General features: G+C 38.7%; 1 protein-coding gene and 1 long non-coding RNA gene across 3 annotated transcripts in view; one reads left to right on the forward strand and one right to left on the reverse strand.

Annotated features, from left to right (window-relative positions):
- The window catches only part of LOC129764349 (uncharacterized), a 37,009-nt gene extending 18,785 nt beyond the window's left edge, over nucleotides 1–18,224 (reverse strand). Inside the window, exons 1-2 of one of the 2 annotated variants that reach the window (XM_055763341.1) lie at nucleotides 18,022–18,224; nucleotides 4,588–5,467 (exon numbers count right to left, since the gene is read on the reverse strand). In XM_055763341.1, coding sequence (XP_055619316.1) covers nucleotides 4,588–5,401 — 814 coding nt within the window. In that variant the 5' untranslated portion in view covers nucleotides 5,402–5,467; nucleotides 18,022–18,224. Of the gene's footprint in view, nucleotides 1–4,571; nucleotides 5,468–18,021 lie in introns of both variants that reach the window. The other variant, XM_055763348.1, reaches the window with a different exon arrangement.
- Nucleotides 18,225–18,801: 577 nt separating this feature from the next.
- LOC129762663 (uncharacterized) lies at nucleotides 18,802–19,883 on the forward strand. The gene is made up of 3 exons (XR_008740690.1): nucleotides 18,802–19,466; nucleotides 19,527–19,651; nucleotides 19,710–19,883. It is a non-coding gene; the product is annotated as an uncharacterized LOC129762663 (long non-coding RNA).
- Nucleotides 19,884–20,208: the final 325 nt, after the last annotated feature.

The following is a 20,208-nucleotide window of genomic DNA, read 5'->3' on the forward strand; positions in this document are numbered from 1 at the left end:
TGGCTCTGCTTGTGGTGGAGATTTTTTCGCATTCGGACAGCTGGTACAGCTTCGAATGTACTCAGTGATGTCGTCATCGATCTTCGGCCAGTAGATGATGCTCCGAGCGATGGCTTTGACTCGTTCGATTGCGGGATGACCTCGATGTAGCTGCTTCAATAGTTTCTTCCGGAAACACTCCGGAATCACCAACCGTTCCATCATCATCACGCAACCTTGTACAACGTATAATGATTCACGCCGATGGAAAAACGTCTGCAATGCTACATTCTGAATCGATTTTCCGTTCTTGGGCCAGCCGGAGTTGATGTACTGGATGAGTCACTGCAACATTGGGTCTGCTGACGTAGTTTTCTGCACCATATCGAATGTGACTGGTAGGTGTTCGATGGTGCTGTTCAGAATGCACTGCTGATCGGGCTCGATGTTGACACTTGCCACCACAAATTCTTCCTCTGGTCGCTCGTGGCTGCTGATGAGCCTCGATAGTACATCCGCATAGCCGAAATTGTTGGTAGACGTTGTTGGACGAACTCGATATCGAAATCGTACCCAAGCAGTGTAAGTGCCCAACGCTTCAACCGATTTGCCGTGTGGATGGGAACTCCTTTCTTCGATCCAAAGACTTTCACCAGTGGCTGGTGGTCAGTCTGTAGCTTGAACCTTCGTCCCAACAGCATGCGGTGGAACTTGGTGACAGCAAAGACCAGAACGAGCGCCTCCTTTTCGATTTGTCCGTAGTTTTGTTCAGCCGACGACAGAGTCTTGGACGCATGAGCGACTGCCTTGATACGACCGTCCGGGAAACGATGCATGATGATCGCTCCAATGCCGGTGTTGGATGCATCACCCGCCACGATGATCTCCAACGCTGGGTCATAGTGGGTAAGTAATAGGTCCGACTGAAGAACTTGCTTGATGTCGGTGAAGGCTTGTTGGCATTCGGCACTCCAAATGAATTTAGCATCTTTTTTCAGAAGTTGATCCAGCGGTCTTCGGCGTTGATGCATTTCACGGATGAATTTTCCGTAAAAATTCACTGCGCCCAAGAACGATCGCAGTGTGGAAATATCGGTTGGACGTGGCATCGAGGAAATTGCTGCTGTTTTCTCCGGATCCGGCCGTAGGCCATTTGCGTCGACGATGTGCCCCAGATATTTGATTTCCCGCTGATAGAAATGACACTTTTCCAGCTTCAGATGGAACCCATATTCTTGGAGGCAACTGAACAGGGTGCACAACGTCTGATAGTGTTGCTCCTCGTTTTTGCTGAAGATGATGAAGTCATCCAGGAACACCTCAACACCGGAAATCCCAGCAATCATGGTGTGCATAAGCTGTTGGAAAGCACCGGGTGCTGACTTTACACCAGGAGCCAGCCTGTTGAAGTTGAATAGGCCCCGGTAGGTGTTGATGGTGAGGAGTCGCTTCGATGCATCGTCGACTTCAACCTGTAGGTGAGCTGGCTTCAGGTGAAGACTTATTTGAGCTTTCTGGCAATGCCCAAGAGTGTCCTGAAAAACTTCGGGAAACCGCATGAGGAAATGCTTTCCAGAAAAGGAATTTGAATTGGATTGATTCACTTGATTAATGAACGATGACAATGGTTTCGTCCACATCTCGAAGAGGTCCATCCATTCCGAGCCGAACAGGTTGAGTCCCTTGACTGACGTTACTCGGCATAGTCCAGGCTTGATGACGTCATTGACTCCTACGAGACAGGTAAATTCCCCCAGCAGCGGCAGAGGATCTTTGGTTGCAGAAAGTGCTTCACAGGACGATGGCTTGAGTGCAGGTGATCCAACCTTCCTCCAGGTCTCTTCACTGATGATGGTGATTGGTGATCCACTGTCGAGTTGCAGTGTGGCTTGACGTCCGTTCATCATTGTCGTGACGAAACGGGTGAGATTACCGGTGTGGTTTACAGTGTGAACGATGTTGGCTTGGTACTTGGGCTTCTTCTTCTGGTTCTTCTTACCTTTTTGGTTGGAATTATCCCCAGCAGGCGCGTTTGAAGTCTTGGTGAAGCATCCGCAGTACCCTTCCTTGTGTCCCACACGGTTTGCAAGATTTGCACAGATGGCTGCTGTATGTGCAATCCTTCACGAAGTGCATCTGGCCGCATTGCCTGCACGGCGTCTTTGGAGATTTGGCTTCCGGTTTAAACGAGGGCTTGGGAACTTCTGATGGTCTCTTCTTCTCACTGATGGCGTGTACTGCTGCTTTCGAGCTGGCTGGATGCTCAATCAAGCTGGTGTCTGCTTTCAGATTAACGAGCTGCTGGAACTCGTCGATGAGAGTTTGAAGAGTCACTGGTGCGTCCGGTCTCTCGTTTTCCATCCGGGTGAGCAATCTCGTCCGAATATCAGCGTGCTTGGATGCCTTCAGTCCGGTCACGGAAACCAGACATTTGAACTGGTCGATTGTTAGGTTCGCAAAATCGAAATCTTCACACGCTCGGTTTACCTTTCCGCCGTAGGTTATGATGTCGTCTCCTTCGCTTTTCGCCAGTTGGAGACACTGGAATCGGCGTCGGAAAAGTGAGGTTTGTTCTCTGAAAATTTTGATTAACGTTTCCACGGTGTCCTTGAACGTAACATCCTTAGGGAGCCTTGGAAGGATGTAATTCAAATACCGACTGTGGGAAGTGGTGTCCAATTTTCGCAGCAACAGCCGAACCTTGGCTGCATCATCCAAATGCTGCGCGTCGCTCTCGAAAAGGTCGGTATAGCGTGCGAACCATTTCTTGAATGTGACGCCATTTTCTGGTTTGAATGAAAACTCGCTGATGTTGGAAGAAAGGACTTCCAACGTGTGTTCCGGATTTGGCTGCCTGGGAACTGCAAACCGCTGCAAGAGTTGGGTGATTTGCAAAATCGCCGATTGCATGTCCTGGATCGCTTCTCCGGCTGGTTCTCCTCCTCCGCTTGCCATTTTAGATGATGTAAGCTTCTATTGACTCCGATTTTCACTTTGTCCTCGTCGCCAAAATTTGTTGCAATTGAAAAGAACACGTGTTAAGTAAAAGTGTCTATCTTTATTTCGTGCTCAGCTCAAACTAACTGAAGTGAAAAATCACGTTGCTAATAGTAACCATCCTAGTTCATGCCTACTATAGTAAAAACAACTAGGGATGCTAATAAAAACAGTCAGTACAAGAAGGACAGTTTTATGGTCCAGAGATTGCAGACTGAGGATACGATATAAAATAAACGAAATAAATGTATATAACATTTAAAATGCGTTTTTTTCGAAACCATGTTTTGCAAACTGGTGGGAGTTCTACCTCAGTAACTTTCCATCCGATTTTGATGAAAATGGTTTTCCCAGAGAAATTTCCTGTCATCGTACGATTTTTTTATGATACTACTATTTTTCTACTATACGTTTTTTTTAAAAGGAAAACATTAAAAAGCAGTATAATTTTTTTTTTAATATTTCAAGTATGCAAAGTTGCTTAAATAACCAGTGTTTTTACACTTAAAACACTTCTCTGTAATCTGAGATATTGCTGCAAAAGACCAGATTAGACAAGGAATCGACTCAAACTTCAGTAAAACATATAATCCTTACATGAGGAAGAATACATATTTACCTTTTATAAAAACTAAACTATTGAAACAGTTGTAACAAACGAATTGTCACATACCCATAAACATGTTTAAAAAAGGGAACGGAAAACAGGAAATAGGGAAAATATGTAGTTTTATTCAAAAATCGTCCATCGAAACACAACGCGTAACAAAACGCATTGAGTGCGCTGAGGCTTTCTCAAAAACGCAGAAAAAGCTTCCGAGGGTGATACTCGGGAACTCCCTGGTGCGCTTAAAAAAGAGGGCTCGCTCTCTAGTTTCTCAACCACTGGCCGAGACGGACATACTAATTATTCGGACGAAGTAACGCGATTGCTATCCCTGCGGAATAAACGTCGTATTATTCCACTTGTGTGCCTAATTTATAATCGCGAGTGAAATAAATAATTTGAACGCGAAAAGAAACGAAGAGTTAATCGCTGGTTCCAAAAAAGCGAATCTAGTGTCTCGCGAAACGATAGCGCAGAGGTCACGTGGCCGCAAAAAAAAACCGCTTGGAATTGACGCGAGTACCCAAAGGAGCTATTCACACCGGTGGGACAAGGACCATCATAATCGCTAGGCCGTCCCTGAGTGCTTAAGGTAAGTCTGTATGCTCGTGTACTAGTTGGCTAACCCCGACATACACAGTTGAAGAAATGGTGCCAATATATTTTCCACTGCCCGTTAACCCACAAAACACTGTGTTTCTAGTGCAAAAATTGAAAATTTGAATTTTTCATTAAATACATCATTTATGTTATTGAAAAAATTGCATGATCTCACATAGTAGATCCTAAATAGAGAGCTGACAGTACAGAACTTTTCTTCATAACAATGACTCCCAAATTATTATCGCACATTTCTAGCTGCTCTCAAAAAATTGGAGTATTACCAGATACAGGAGAGCTGTGTTGATCTGTGCCAACAAGAATATTTGTTTCTCCTTAAACCATCCAAAAATATACACTCCATTACCCCGGACATAAAATCACTTACACGACATGTTACTTACACCTTTGGTACTGTTTATAGTATGATCCACTTCCACCGCCACCACCACCACCACCGCTTCCTGTGCCTCTACTGACCGCTGGCGGTGAAGTTGGCGATTCATCTGTGCTTCCTCCCCGAGCCATGGTTCTCTCGTCAAAATGCACCACCGGGTTCCTTTCGCGTTGCTCCCACCTCTCGTCCTGGTCCGATTCCGGGTCGAAGACCAACGATCTCGGTGAGGTAGGTTCTCGGAATTTGCCACTCTTCTTTTTGACTCCGCCACCACCACTGCCTTCATAGTCAACACCACCACCCAATATTCGGTTTCCGTCTGGAGTTGTATTACTCATATCCAGCAATAGCTTGGAAACCTTCTTGCACTTAGTCATGTGCTTTTCGGCACGTGCCTTCTCGGTGTAGGTTTTGAAACATTTGTGACATTTGAACTTCTTTTCGACAATCTTTTTCTCCTTCATTGGCTTCAAATTTTTCATGTGCTCAAATAGATGTTTCTTCAACTCTTTCTTGAGTTGGAAGGGTTTCTTGCAAAACAGGCAAACCGTATAGCGCACTGTAACATCCAGTGCGGACCCGGACGGATCATCCTCTGTCGTACCGCTCGCTCTGTTCACGACCTCTATCTTCTCGCACGCTTCGAGTTCCTCGAGCGATTCAGAATCGGAATCACTTTCCTGATCTAGCGCTTCCAGCTGCCGATCAATATCCTCTATGCTCCCCTCGAAGTTATGGCTGGCAGCTAAAGCTGAACCACCACCGCCACCTCCACCTGTCAGGCCTACATGACTGCTAGCACCACCGCGAAACTCGCTCATCGTATGGCACAGGAGTGCTTTTAGAGGGGAAAAAAGGTGCTAGACGAGGTCAAATGCTAGTGAGTTCTGTGAATGGGAGAAATGAAAAATAAGTATTGAATATGCTTCTATCAATATATATTTTCATTCATAAAAATAACCCCTCCTGGCAACGCTGAAACAAACGACACACCTTCAATAATCATCGTGTGTTTGCATACGAGTTGGAACAAAATCATGACGAAACCGAAGGTTTTTCCCCTGTTCCGTTCTTTCTTTTCTTTCACTTAGTGCAAGGTAATGTCGCAGTATCAACAGATGAATAATTCGGTTTCTATTTGTAAGCAGAATGGAAAATTGAGTGGCAGCGCCTGTGTAATGGATACACACTCATGTATACTGAGAATACAATTTCTTATCGGATGATTAATTTGCCGGTCATGATGAAGTCTTTTCGATTTTGTCACAGAAACTTCATAGTGATAATGAGTAACAGTTATCAGTTACAGTTATCTGTCTTTTTATCTGGGCTTATCAGATTGCAATTGAGGAAATTGCATATTGTCCTTTGGTATACGCGAGATGAAAATTTCTGATACTTACGTATGAATGCCACCCAGAGCGCAATTTTTATTAAATTCATAATAAAAATTGCACTCTGGGTGGCATTCATACGTAAGTATCAGAAATTTCGTAATAAAATTTATTCCGAGGTAAGTTTATTGGGGCAAGTTTCTATCTAACCGACGTTGCTCCAAGCCGCAATGACGCAATCTGAGTCGGCCGTCGACCCAACGTCGGAAAGGGCGACCTCTCGCCAGCAAACCTATGTTCCACCGATTTCCCGGTTTGTTTGATACACAGGAGACGCTCCGATCTAGCTCCTAGCGAGCATTTGCTAGGAGCATTACGGTTGCAATTTTCTACATGACTTTTATTTTATATGGAAATATTGAAAAAAAAATAAAAAATGCAGATGTAATTTAAAAAAAATTAAAATTAAAAAAACAATAAATTAGAAATGTTTTTTCAAATATCCCGAGAATGGCTGCATTTAGGAGGAGATCGGTGAAGAGCTTTTTTGTTTTAAATAACATCGGAATTCATAATTTGTGACTAGAAATGATTGTTAGCATACAAAAATTCGAGGTTTCGAAAATTCATAAAAAATCGATGTTTCACAAAGTTCGTCAAAAATGGTTTTACCATCGTGGACTCTTTTTTTTAAATTTTCTACATGACTTCTATTTTATATGAAAAAAAATGAAAAAAAAGGATCTTAATTAACTTAATAAATTAAAGTTTTTTTTTGTAAATAAAAAACATACTGATTGTTTTTCTCAGTGTATATTTTTTCACGTTTCATGATCAATACTTTATAACTCTTTCTATGACACTATTTCGGTACGACTCATAATTTTTGAGATATAAATTATCAAAGATTTCTCTTACTAAAATCGATACGCCCTTTTCAAAAGTTATACTTGAGTCAAAAAATTCGCAAATGCTGTGGAAAACTCATATTTCCTCCAACCCAAACGGAATACAAACTTTCGTTCGAATCAAAAATACAAGTTTTTAAAATCTGCATTTTTAGTTCGACTTCATTTGGAATTGCACAGAATTAAATGGCAAACCCTGATTGGGATCACTCACATCTGACTTATCAGTTAGAGACATCATAGCTAGGCGCGACCTCAACCTAATGCTTCCTCTTTACCAGTTTCTCAAAAAAAATATATCACTGTTTGATTTCCTCCGTCCTTCCCAAATTACCTCACTCGCACCATCCTAGCCCTAAATCCTAATCCTGTCCAATCAATTTAGTTTTAGATTCAGTTATTTTTAAATTGTTAGCCTTAATTATATAGAAAATAAGTTTTATTGTGAGGTGGAATTTGACTCTGTAAATGTTAGACGATAAAGTTAATAAACTGATTGATAAACGTTTTTGGAAAAAATATGACCAATTTTAATCACGATTGATTTTTCATGTTCATAACAATTTAACAATACTCACACATATTCAAACGCATTTCCACACATACACGCACTCTTCGCCCACAAACTCATAAAGACGAAAGTTACGAATCGTTCATTCTGAGAGTCGCGTATGATTATATACTTCTGGTACGATTTGCGATTAAATGCTTCTCTAATTTACTCCAAACTTTGAAAAAACGGCTAAACGTATCAATATGAAACGTTCACGGATGTATAGGGAATACACTAGGGTAAAAATTTGCCTGCAAACTTTAGAACTTACTGCGATATTTGCAGAATTACAGTGGATTTAGTAAAGCACTATAAAAATCCTGCCTTTGGCACTTTTTTGGAATCGATGCAACAACATTTTTTTTTTTTTCGACAAAGTAACAAATCAACCTTGTGCAGAATTTATTGGAGTTTTCGAAACTGCCTTTCGATTTGCGGTGCAATGGTTGTTTATTGAATTATTAATTTTTCATTCAAACTGAAATATCTGTTTAAGAAGATCCTACAGAAACGTTCTTGGAACCAAATGAAAGCTGGTTGATCGGGTTAATTGTATTTGCTGTTGAGTTGGTTGGCAAAAAATTGTGTTAGTCCAGAATATTCTTGAAAAAAACAAAGAAAAATCGATTTGTCATTACTTCCCGATATTGTTGCCTCATATACCGACACACACCAAGATAAAAATATGTACGTAAAGGGTGTGTCACATCAAATTGCATCACGGAAAAAACGCTGTAAAAATTTAATTCTTAGGAATTATATCTTCAGCTTTCGCTTATAATCAGATAAGAGTGTATAGATCACGTTGGCCATGCTTCACTGTCAATTTTTCGTAAATTTGGAAAAATGTCGTCGAACGAAAAAGAGCGTCGTGAATTATGCGTGCGCACTCATTTCGAGAATCCGGAGTTGTCATATCGGGACATCGGTAAGATGCTGGGAATCGTCCAATCCACTGTCAGCAGAGTACTAAAACGATACTTCGAGAACCTAACCATCGACCAGAAGGTGAAGAACGACAAAAATGGATGCTCCGTCAGTGAAAAAGATCACAAGCGCGTAGTTAAGCAGTTTAGACGTGATCCGAGAAGTTCGGTCCGGGATGTCGCCAATAAGCTGAATTTGTCAAGTTCATTCGTCCAGCGAACCAAGCAGCGGGAGGGCCTGCGTACATACTGGGTTCAGAAGGCTCCTAACCGCGACGAAAGGCAAAACAAACTATCCAAGTTTGCCAAAAAGTACATGGTGTGGCAAGCGATCTGCTCTTGCGGAAAGCGGAGCGCCCCCTTCGTGATGAACGGCACGGTAAACGGGCAGGTTTACCTTAAGGAGTGCCTACAGAAGCGCTTACTACCACTATTGAAGCAGCACGAGGGCCCGACCATCTTCTGGCCGGATCTCGCTTCGTGCCACTATTCAAAGGACGTGTTGGAGTGGTACGAAGCCAACGGGGTCACCTTCGTGCCAAAGGAAATGAACCCGCCCAACGCGCCAGAGCTTCGCCCAATAGAGAAATAATGGGCGATTATGAAGCAGGCCCTCCGGAAGAACCCAAAAGTTGTCAAATCGTAGGCGGAGTTCAAGAGAAAATGGATTTCTGTTCCAAAAAAATACAACCTGACGTTGTACAGAACCTTATGGACGGGGTAAAGAGGAAGGTGCGAGCATACGGGCTTGGGCTCGAAGTATGAATAAAAAGAAAATGCCAAAAGTTGTTTAATAGTTTTTATTTTACTGTCTAAAATTTTCAAAAGGATCGGTCTACTGGGCAAATTTCTACAGCGTTTTTTCCGTGATGCAATTTGATGTGACACACCCTTTAGAATATTCTAATACCTGAAAGTTGTAACTTCCAAATGATGCACATCCCATCGATATGCGTTGATTTTTCACGAAGTTACAGCATGTCAAAAATCACTTAAAATTTTCAACCTCGCACTCTGTTCCTCTTATTGACGTAGGACTACGTCTTCCATTTCTATACCGGGGTGTAAAATCAAAGTTTCGAAAACGAAAGCGTTACGCCGGAGACCGAGATTTTGAGCGTTAATAGCTCCTAAACAACTGAACGAAATGGTATGATAAACACTTCATTCGAAAGATAAAATGTCTACGCGTTCTATACTTGTTACTTTCTGATCCAAAAACTTGTTTCAATAGTCTTAAAATTGCTTTCAAAACAGGCTATTGAAATCACCAATCGGTATATAAGCGAGCGCCGCTCGGAAATCCACTCAGTTCAAATTGAACAGCGATTGGAGCATGTTGTCGCTGTTGTGGTGAAGCTCTTCGTTTATCATGAAAGCGCGGATGAACGGTGTCACCAAGAGCCTGTTTGTGCACCTTAGGCCAGAAGGGAATCCATCAGGAGGAGAGTGATGCCACAAACGGTTCCTCGGGAAGATCTCGAAGCAGCCGCTACAAACACACACACATACAGGCGCGGAATTCTTTCCGTTTGGATGCCATTCAGTATCGAGAAAGATCCGGAAAATAATCTGCCAGTTCCCTGTGGGAATTTAAAAATACATTTATGTGAAAGAGTTTATTTTAATGTTTTCTATCCATGTAACACTGTGACCAAATATTTTTCAATCAAGTACTATTAACAGGTTGTTATCGAGTTAGTATTAACCACTTTCACATTCATGTGAAAGAGTTTATTTGAATGTTTTCTATCCATGTAACACTGAGACCAAATACATTTGGTTTTGTGATTTTTCAATCAATCGCAATTAACAGGATAGCTTCAGAAGATTATTCTTCCCCATCAGTAGGATATTTCCGTATCCAATATTGTATGCGCCCGCAATCGATTATTGCTCAGTCGCCGAAAGTTCCGAGCTCAGAGAGTTCATTCCCCTCTAGTTTGCCTTCCAAATTGCCATCGTAAACCACACCTTCTCTCGATTCAATCACACACAAAATAGATACTTAAGCGATATTCTGGTGGTGAGACACATTCATTTTTCGTGAGGACATCGACAAGACAACATCGTTGCCTAACGTGCTGGAGGAGGTGGAAGGCGAAGGATCGACACATACACGCGCAGAATTCTTTCCGTTTGGATGCCATTCAGCATCCAGAAAGTTCCGGAAAGATCTAATCATTGCTGGAAAATAATCTGTCAGTTCCTCTGGGAATTCAAAAATACATTCATGTGAAAGAGTTTATTTGAATGTTTTCTATCCATGTAACACTGTGACCAAATATGTTTCAATCAAGTGCTATTAACAGGTGGTTATCGAATTAGCATTAACCACTGGTGGGCTTCCAGTATCGAGGAAAATGTGGAAATATCTAATCGTTACTGAAAATAATCTGCCAGTTCCTCTGGGAATTTAAAAATACATTCATGTGAAAGAGTTTATTTGAATGTTTTCTATCCATGTAACACTGTGATCAAATATGTTTCAATCAAGTGCTATTAACAGGTGGTTATCGAATTAGCATTAACCACTGGTGGGCTTCCAGTATCGAGGAAAATGTGGAAATATCTAATCGTTACTGAAAATAATCTGCCAGTTCCTCTGGGAATTTAAAAATACATTCATGTGAAAGAGTTTATTTGAATGTTTTCTATCCATGTAACACTGTGACCAAATATGTATCAATCAAGTGCTATTAACAGGTGGTTATCGAATTAGCATTAACCACTGGTGGGCTTCCAGTATCGAGGAAAATATGGAAATATCTAATCGTTACTGAAAATAATCTGCCAGTTCCTCTGGGAATTTAAAAATACATTCATGTGAAAGAGTTTATTTGAATGTCTATCCATGTAACACTGTGACCAAATATGTTTCAATCAAGTGCTATTAACAGGTGGTTATCGAATTAGCATTAACCACTGGTGGGCTTCCAGTATCGAGGAAAATGTGGAAATATCTAATCGTTGCTGGAAAATAATCTGCCAGTTCCCCTTGGAATTGAAAATTACATTCAAGCGAAAGAGTTTATTTTAATGTTTTCTATCCATAAAATATCCATATAATACATTTGGGTTTGTGATTTGTCAATCAAGTACAGTTAGCAGGTTAGCTTCTGAAGATTATTCTTCAGAACAAGGTTTTTCGTATCCTATATTGGATGCATAAAACCTTGTGCCTCCAACGTAACGCTCTCGTTTTCGAAGTCCCCCAAATATTCATTTATTCATTCATTCAGAATGGATTTAGATTCAACTTCGAACAAATGATCTCTAAATCAACGATAGTCCTACGTCACCCTTGCGGTTATACCATAGATATAACCCACTTCCTGTTTTTTTGGTTGAGTGTATTTAACCCTCCTGTACTCGCGTGCAAAATCATAACACGTATACTCGCGCACGGTGTCACAGACCGAAAATTGAACTTCTCTGTAATGTTGCCATTGTGTATTTTTCAGGCTTTATTGGCATTCATTTGAGAAAGAGGGTATGATTGAATGAAAAAACTCCAAAAAATATGTTTTCTTCGTCTTTATTATGTTTTAATTGTCATCTGATTCAGCCTCCTTTAAAGTAGAGTATTGTTTGATACTTCAACATAAATATCGAAATTTGAATTTTTCACTGTTGTTCATTAAAAGTAAGCAACTGAATATAATTCATGGAAGTATAAAGAGCTATAAAATAACATAAAAACGTATTAATCGATTGATGACATCGAATGAGACATTGGAGTAAGAATCAGAACATAGCATAACTGCATGCTCGAAACAAACATATTTTTTTACATTTCATGCAGTTGTTGGGTGTATTTCGGGTCTTTTATGGAAGAGAAGAATGTATAATATTTATTATGTACATTAATGACATGCGACGAGTTTTACGATTTTGTGATATCAATCTTTTTGCAGATGATACTGTATTATTCATTGCAGCTAATGATTTAAACCAGGTCGCGTCACATTTAAATGGAGATTTGCATTCTTTAAGTAGATGGTTGAAGTATAAGCAATTAAAATTGAACATAAGTAAAACGAAATACATGGTAATCTCGCGAAATCGTTCAAATGAAAACGTCTCTATTGTTATTGATGATGAGACTATTGATCGCGTTCGGGAAATTAAATATCTTGGCGTGATTATTGATGACAAACTCAAGTTCAACACTCACGTTGACAATGTCATCAAGAAAATTGCCAAGAAGTATGGAATCTTATGCCGATTGAAAAACGATTTAACTATATGCAGCAAAATACAGCTATACAAATCAATCATCTCTCCTCATTTAGACTTTTGCTCTTCCATTTTAATTTCTGGCCAATGAAACACAAATATCGAGATTACAGCGTTTGCAAAATAAAATAATGCGGTTGATACTAAAATGTAACAGATTCACTTCCTCATCTTTAAAGTTGGACGCTCTGCAATGGTTATTCGTGAAGCAAAGGATTGTTTATTTAACTATGGTGTTCATTTTCAAAGTAGTTAAAGGTTTGCTGCCTCGATATTTGTGTCATCGAGTTGAAAGAAGAAGTGACTTTCACAGTTATAACACAAGAAACGCGAATGAATTGAGAACACCCAATTTCTTGACATGTGCTTCACAAAATTCGTTGTATTTCAAAGGTATAAATGTGTTCAACTCGATGCCAAGACATATTAAACGTGCAACAACACTTACAGAATTTAAGAGGCACTGTATTTCACACGTGAAAGCTGTGTTTCATTAACAGCCGACCGATATATTTTTAAATTTTATGACGAAGATTGTTACTGACGAAGTTTTATACGAACGGATAATTTAATGTGGGATTTTTTTGCAGTTTGTTTTTAATATTTTCAATTAACCTGACGAAGTTTTTTTTTGAACGGATTATATTTTGCAAACTACTTAATTTTTTAAATTATCTTTTTTTTAATTTGTATTTATGTCCTCTCTATTATGTCCGTCATGATCCTGGTGATGATGGACTATTTTTATTTTTATTTTGTTGTTTTATATTATATTAGTTAAAAAAATAAAAGTAGTCTACATAAGTTTGAGCGTCGCGCGCGTAACACAGATATAAAGGATATTAAATTGAAAGTTTTCTAAGTGCCGGTCTAGAAATTTTTCGTTAAGGAAATTTTCTCGATTTCTCTGGATGAGGATATTCATAGTCAATCCAATACAAGGCTGGCGGTTGGGCTTGTGCTCTGGTGGACCACTCGGCTGCAAGGGCCTCGTCGGGACCGTATCGGCTCTGTTGCGGACATGACCGAGTATTGGCTAGTCATTTGACATTGCAATTTTTTTGAACTTATATCTGTAAATAAAATCAGTTCGTTTTTTTTTGTTTGCCTAACTGATTTCAATGCTAAAAAAAATTACTAAATTATCTTTTAGATAACTCGTTTTGCTCAAATCTCTGTAGGGGAAGGAGGCGGGACCATCATCATCATTTTTTTATAACGACCTTCTAGATAATTACCAGATGATAAAGGTTCTGGAATATAAAGTTTGCATATTTCTAATATTCTTTGTCTCCGTTTTCTTGGTAAACTAAGAATTAATGCCTTTTTCTAGATGGGGCATAAAAAGATGATATAAAAGGATTTCTAGGAACTTCCTTTTCTTTTTCTTGTTTTCTTGTCGATATTGTTCATTATAGAAAAGTGTCCCCGAAACTGTAAGTGTTAAAAATTACCATAAGCTACCGATTAGTTTATAGTTTACTGTTTACAATTCTTCCACAAGTAAAATTCTTTCACAAGTGTGTAGATGTATGACCATTATATTTAGCGAATAACTATACGAAAGTCAAACATTTATATTTTGCTTTTGAACGTATGAATCTAACGACGAATAGTTAATATATGGATCCGTTCAATCCAGTTACAAAAGGGACTGAAATCAAATAAGAATAGTCCGGTAATGATCTTCTGCATTATATTCAATAAATATTCCACGCCACTAACATTAATTTATACATTTCATTCAACAATATTCTAGAATATGAAAAAGGCACTTGTCCAAAAAAGTTACTCCTATACTCGCGTCGGTGTGTCAGACCGAAAGTGTTAAAAAAGTGGCACACGTCCCCTTTGCACCAACACATGCGATACGCTAAACGATGACGAACGACGAAAAACGAAGCTAGAGAGAATCGCAAAGTCGTAGTGTTGATATTTTCTGAGAAATGATCGAATTATTGATTTCTCGGTCTGACAGACCAATGCGCGAGTATAGGAGTGTTAAGAGAAATAATATTTTAAATACACAATTAAAAAATATTACTCAAAAATTTATTTTAATGTCAAAAACTTTTGTACACCCAGGTTTTATTTTACGCGGGGGATACGTACCTCGTAAAAAATCCGCGTCAACTGGAAAATCTGCGTAAGAAAACCGCGTTTATTCGAAATCCGCGTAAAAACCCGCATTAATTGGAAAATCCGCGTAAAAAGAACGCGTTAATTGGAAAATCCGCGTAGATAAAAACCAGGTCACCTAAAATCTATGTAAGCATCGCGATAAAGTGCGGTACTAATTTCGTAATTTCGCAAGTACTGACTACCGTCATATGCTCTGAAGGAGCATGAAGAAGAAATTTGAGCTGAGAGAGAGATGTGATTTTGCCCAGGTTTTGGAATCTACATTTGCTTCTATATGAAAAATAACGTTTTATCCTAAGACTAACTGTTCACGAGATATGACCAATTTCATTCAATACAATTAATGTTTGTGAAATTTCTATACAGTGTCGGAACCTCAGTCGTAATGTCAAGCAGTAGTATGTATTCTATATTTTTTCACGAACATGATTTTCATTTTATAAAATTGATCAAAAATCGAAAACAGTTATTCTAGGATAAAACGTTATATATAGCTTTTGGTTATTTTGGAAAATCATCACTCCAATTAGAGGAAAGCGACACTGCACTACTGTATGTAAAAATATGTTGAATTAAATGAGTTTTCTAATAAAAATATAATACAAAATACAGGTGGGGTGAGTCTTCGGGTTTATCGGGTTTTTTAATAAGAGCGCTACAAAAGTTTTTTCTTTAAATAAAACAAAAACAGTTTTGGATATCAATGAAATTCTTCATTCATGTGAAGGTACATTTGATGCCATTATATATGGAACTCGATTTCTTTTGCACGCTTGCAAAGGCCCAGGCGCTGAACCCAATTTTCGACGGTTTTCTAGCATAAATCGGCCGATACTGCTGTAATTTCACGTTCGCCGCCGGACCTTAAACCGCACTAAACCGTATTTTTTTCCGGATTCAATGGTGACTCATGGAGTACGTGTGGATTGCTGCCTGACCAATAACGCATATTTTGCTTATTGACGAATCCATTCAGCCAGAAATGAGCCTCATCGCTGAAGATGATTTTTCGATGAACATAAGAATCATTTTCAAATTGTTGCTCAGCCCAATTCACGAACATACTACGCTTCTGGTGGTCAAGCGGCTTCAGTACTTGCGTCAAATTGATGATTGAGGATGTAAGCCAAGATCTTTTCGCAAAACAACGTCACAGAGATGCCCAATGCTTGAGAACGACGTGTGACAGACTGGTTTGGGTTTTCCACAATTGATGCGCTAGCGGCAGCAATATTCTCGACATCACGGGCACTTCTTTGTCTCACTGGCACGGGAACATTTTGTACTGTGCCTGTGGATAATTTTTTTCCACTAGACGCTCAATTGTTGATCTGGCAGGACGATTATGACGACCACAAATTGGACGTAGCGCTCTTAAAGTCGAGGCCATTGACTCTGAATTTCGATAGTAAATTTTGATAATCTCGACTCGTTGTTGAATCGTATATCTTTCCATTATGAAATGGCAAACCTTACTGAAGAGAAATGTCAAGAGAGCGGAACAAAATATGGCGTCGTTTGCTGTTCCTATCGGTCTACTTTTGTAGCGTCCCTATTGAAATACCCGTTACCAAAGTTTTCAACATTAGAATGAATTTTTGAGTAATATCTTTTAAAAGTTCTTTTAAAATATTATTTTTCCTAAATAGTTCACTTATTTTCCGTTAACTTTGCCGTACGTCGTATTTTAATCAACTTTTTGATTTGTTAAGATTTTTTGTAAAAAAAAAATATTTTTTTTGCATACGCCCTCATGAAAAATCAATTATAATTAAAATTTGTCATATGATAATGAAAATTGTAATTTTTGGTACCTGACACCGTATTTTTTTTAAATCGTTCATTTTCACAGGCTCAGTTACATAAGTTTAAAAGAGCCAAACTTCTATCTGTATTGTTACAAGTATATATAAACATTTTTCCTTAACTCTAATGTTAACGATGTAGAAAACCGATTACTCGCGGTCTGCTCGAGTTTAGAAGGGTAGCATATTTTTTTCAGAGAAAGGAAGGTATATAAGGATATGTTGACAATATTCACACTCAATTGTTAAGCCTATTTTATATCTAATATGTATTTACATTTCATCTTATTCTATTGTTAGTAAGAAGGGATTTGGTTTCTCACGAAGGAAAAGGAAATGGAGAATATATAGATATAAAGACAATCACACTCGAAGATCGATAGCATTAAGGAAAACATACATTTTGGGACATATAGTGAAGGTCTAACTGAACCAACACATCTCTCACCGGTATGTTAAATCGGTGTGGGTTGCGTCAAAATCGGTCGTCTTCAAACTACAAAGTTCATTCGCCGGTCTAGCCGGTCTCTTAGATGACCAACCAATGGAGGATCCGGGGATTAACCTCACGGTTATTCGCTTAATAAACGAGCGCGGAAACATTGAGGCTACGGAGGTCTCCAATTGGAATTGAAGAAATACGGATTCGGTTCAAGATCAGCAAAACGGCATTTTCCAGAAATAGTGATAGTGAACGGGTTAACAGAATTCCCATCAGTGACAAGAGAGTTTGGTAGCCAAATGATTGTGTGTCTGCTTCCTAAGTGGATGATCGTGTGTTCAGTTGCAAGACCCTACTTTCATTGACCTTCTAGTTAGCCTTTTCAAAACTAGAGGCGAACGAACTTTTCAGATTGAAGCCAATATATCAGAAATATACAATCAGTTATCCGTATGAAGTCCAACATCCATCTATTAAATAATGTAATATTAGCGTACCTCTAATATTTAATACAGATTTCTTAACTCTGACCCATATATATCAATTCTTTCGCGTACAAATCAAAATATCATTCTAGAAATCGTAAACAGACTCTTATCCCAAGATCACCACGAATGTTTATTTCGAGTTATATGTTTAAAAGTCTATACCATCCCTATTCTTTGTATGTCCCTGGGAGCACTGTTGACAGCGCACTGCTCATACCGATTGTACCGTCTCTCTGGAATGTTGCATGGGAGGTCATTTTCAGAATTTGATTCACGACACTATCTCAAGAAAACCGTACAAGACAGCGCCCTTGATCACTTTTCTATATGATTTATAAAGATAACAAAACCTAATGTTTACTAGAGAGCTAAAAAGCTTGTAGAAAATTCGTGCCTTTCATACCATAGTCCGATAGTAACTTGCAAATCATTTCTCATTCAGCACAAAAGTTTCAGCAAAATAAAAAAGATGTTTCTGTCGGTACCGGACAACTTGTAAGAAAAATAACAAAGTAGCCATTATTTTTTTTGCATCCAGAAAATTTATCGGCTGATCAACCGCAATTGCGATTTTTCCCATCTTCTAACTACGTCTGTCACTTACTTTTCTACACAACCTGATCGCTCCGTTTTGCAGCTTGCAGTTCAACACAATTGTTCGAACAAATTTCACCAATTCCAAAAGTTATTGCAAATTTTTCACACGCGAATTTCGCTACCGTCGCAATTTACTGACTCGTTATGATCTTTGTATTGAGTGCGAGTGTCGCCTAGATATCAACTCGCACACACAAAAACGACAATGATGGAGTAGAATCTGAGACAAAAAATACTTGTCGCGCATCGTCCGTATGGAGACGCACACACCCGCACAAGTTTTGCACAATTTTCTTGTTTTGACACAGCGGCTGACGGCAATATTCCCGGATTTTGACGTAAAAGTTCAGTAGAGCATGCGTCACGGGGAAAAAGCATTGTTTTGCATTGAAGTGCAACATATTGCCCACAGATGTCATTTTAGCATTTATTTTGTAATGGACGTTTCTTTTGCTAAATAGGGGAGGATGGTCCTGGGACTTTGCCTACTTTATAATTAAATCATATACAGTAATTTACATTTAATGCGACATTTTTTTAATTGGACATACCTGTAATGCGACACGTTTAATTGGACATGTTTACATCTAATTGGACAGAGGTGAATCCGTACTGACAGTGGTTAGTGTCGACGTCTGGTGGCGACTTTCAATTTGGGACAAAACTCGATAGTGTAATCTATATCAGATTAGAAGGCACGAAGCCAGTTTTGAAATAATAAAATTTGAATGAAAATTTGTACACCATGTTAATTAATTACTTGAAACACGTACTTTTGATTCTTATTTAATCGATTGTCTATACACTTCTGATATTTTGACTGAAGCCTTTCATTATATATAATATAAAATTGTTCTCAAACACGATTTTCGTATGAGGTTTTTTTACCCCATGTAAAAAAAGTGTATTTCATTTAAATAGAATACTAATTTGATACGAATAAGTTAATTTTTATTCATAATTTTAATTTTGAAAACGTGTTCATTCCGCCTGAAAATTAATTACTATCTTGGACGCTCCCAAAATCATGAAACGAAGCTCAGTGCCGTCAACGCGAATATCAACAAACACAGCACAAACGAAAAACAGAATGTGAAAAACAAGTTAGAACCAGACAAGAAAAACATCAAAATGGACTCAGAATAACATTTTGATAAATCGTGGTGAGAGTGTTCTACAAGTGGCTGACGAAACGGGCCTTCCACGGTCGACAGTTTACGGAATCGAGAAGCAAGAAATAGCATTGCGGTATTGCAAGGCGTTGGTCAACTAAACTATCCCCTGATTTCGAGATAATAATAGGAAATATAAAGGTAGAGAAACCAGATGCCGAAATCGACACAACTATCGTTAAGGAAGAATATGATGTGAAACTTAAAAATACGAATGCAATCACTCAGCCCATGGCGCCGAAGAAATTAACCAAGAACATTCATAAACTTATCAAAAAAGGTTTAGATGGATATTTTAATGTTATTTCCGCATGTTCTTATCTATATTAATTAATTGCAGCATCAAAACACAAATCTTATTTACGATATGGATTAAAGGATGTTCAAGTGCGTCCGCGGAATAATGAAACAGGGAAAGCAATGTGTATATTGTGTGTTGAAATGGAGGTTGCAATTTATAAAAAAGTTGAATAAAGTCAAATATCTAATCGGAAGTCTCTAATTCGCATCTCAATTTTTACAGGATTGTCATTTTCGCTGCAGAAAAGTGGAAATCATGTGTCACTTGCCATCTGTTTGTGAGAAACGCAATATCCCATATTGCTATACGCCGAGTCGGAAGACTTGGGAGCAGCAGTGGGTGTGAAATGAGGCACAGTCGCAATACTAATCCGAGAGCAGCCCGATTATCAGGAACAGTTCGATAAACTTAAAAGTGAAGAATCAATGCCGTCAACACGAATATACCATTGTGCGAGTTTTTACAACACGATAAATTTTTAGGAGTATTTTCAACCATTTTTGCAATCAAAACAATTTATGGTGTTACAATCAATCATTTTGTATTTTTGTTATCATGCCATATACTTAATTAAAATTCACTATTGTTATTCGTCAAGAAGGCGAATAATTTCATTTTCATATTCGTTTTTTTCATTTTTCGGCTTCCACTAATTTACGGTCATCACCAACAGCAATAAGAACATTTTTGAGTACATCCATGATGCTGATAGCCTACTTAT

Source organism: Toxorhynchites rutilus, chromosome 1, assembly GCF_029784135.1.
Source record: "Toxorhynchites rutilus septentrionalis strain SRP chromosome 1, ASM2978413v1, whole genome shotgun sequence".
In the NCBI taxonomy this organism is placed as follows: Eukaryota; Metazoa; Arthropoda; class Insecta; order Diptera; family Culicidae; genus Toxorhynchites; species Toxorhynchites rutilus.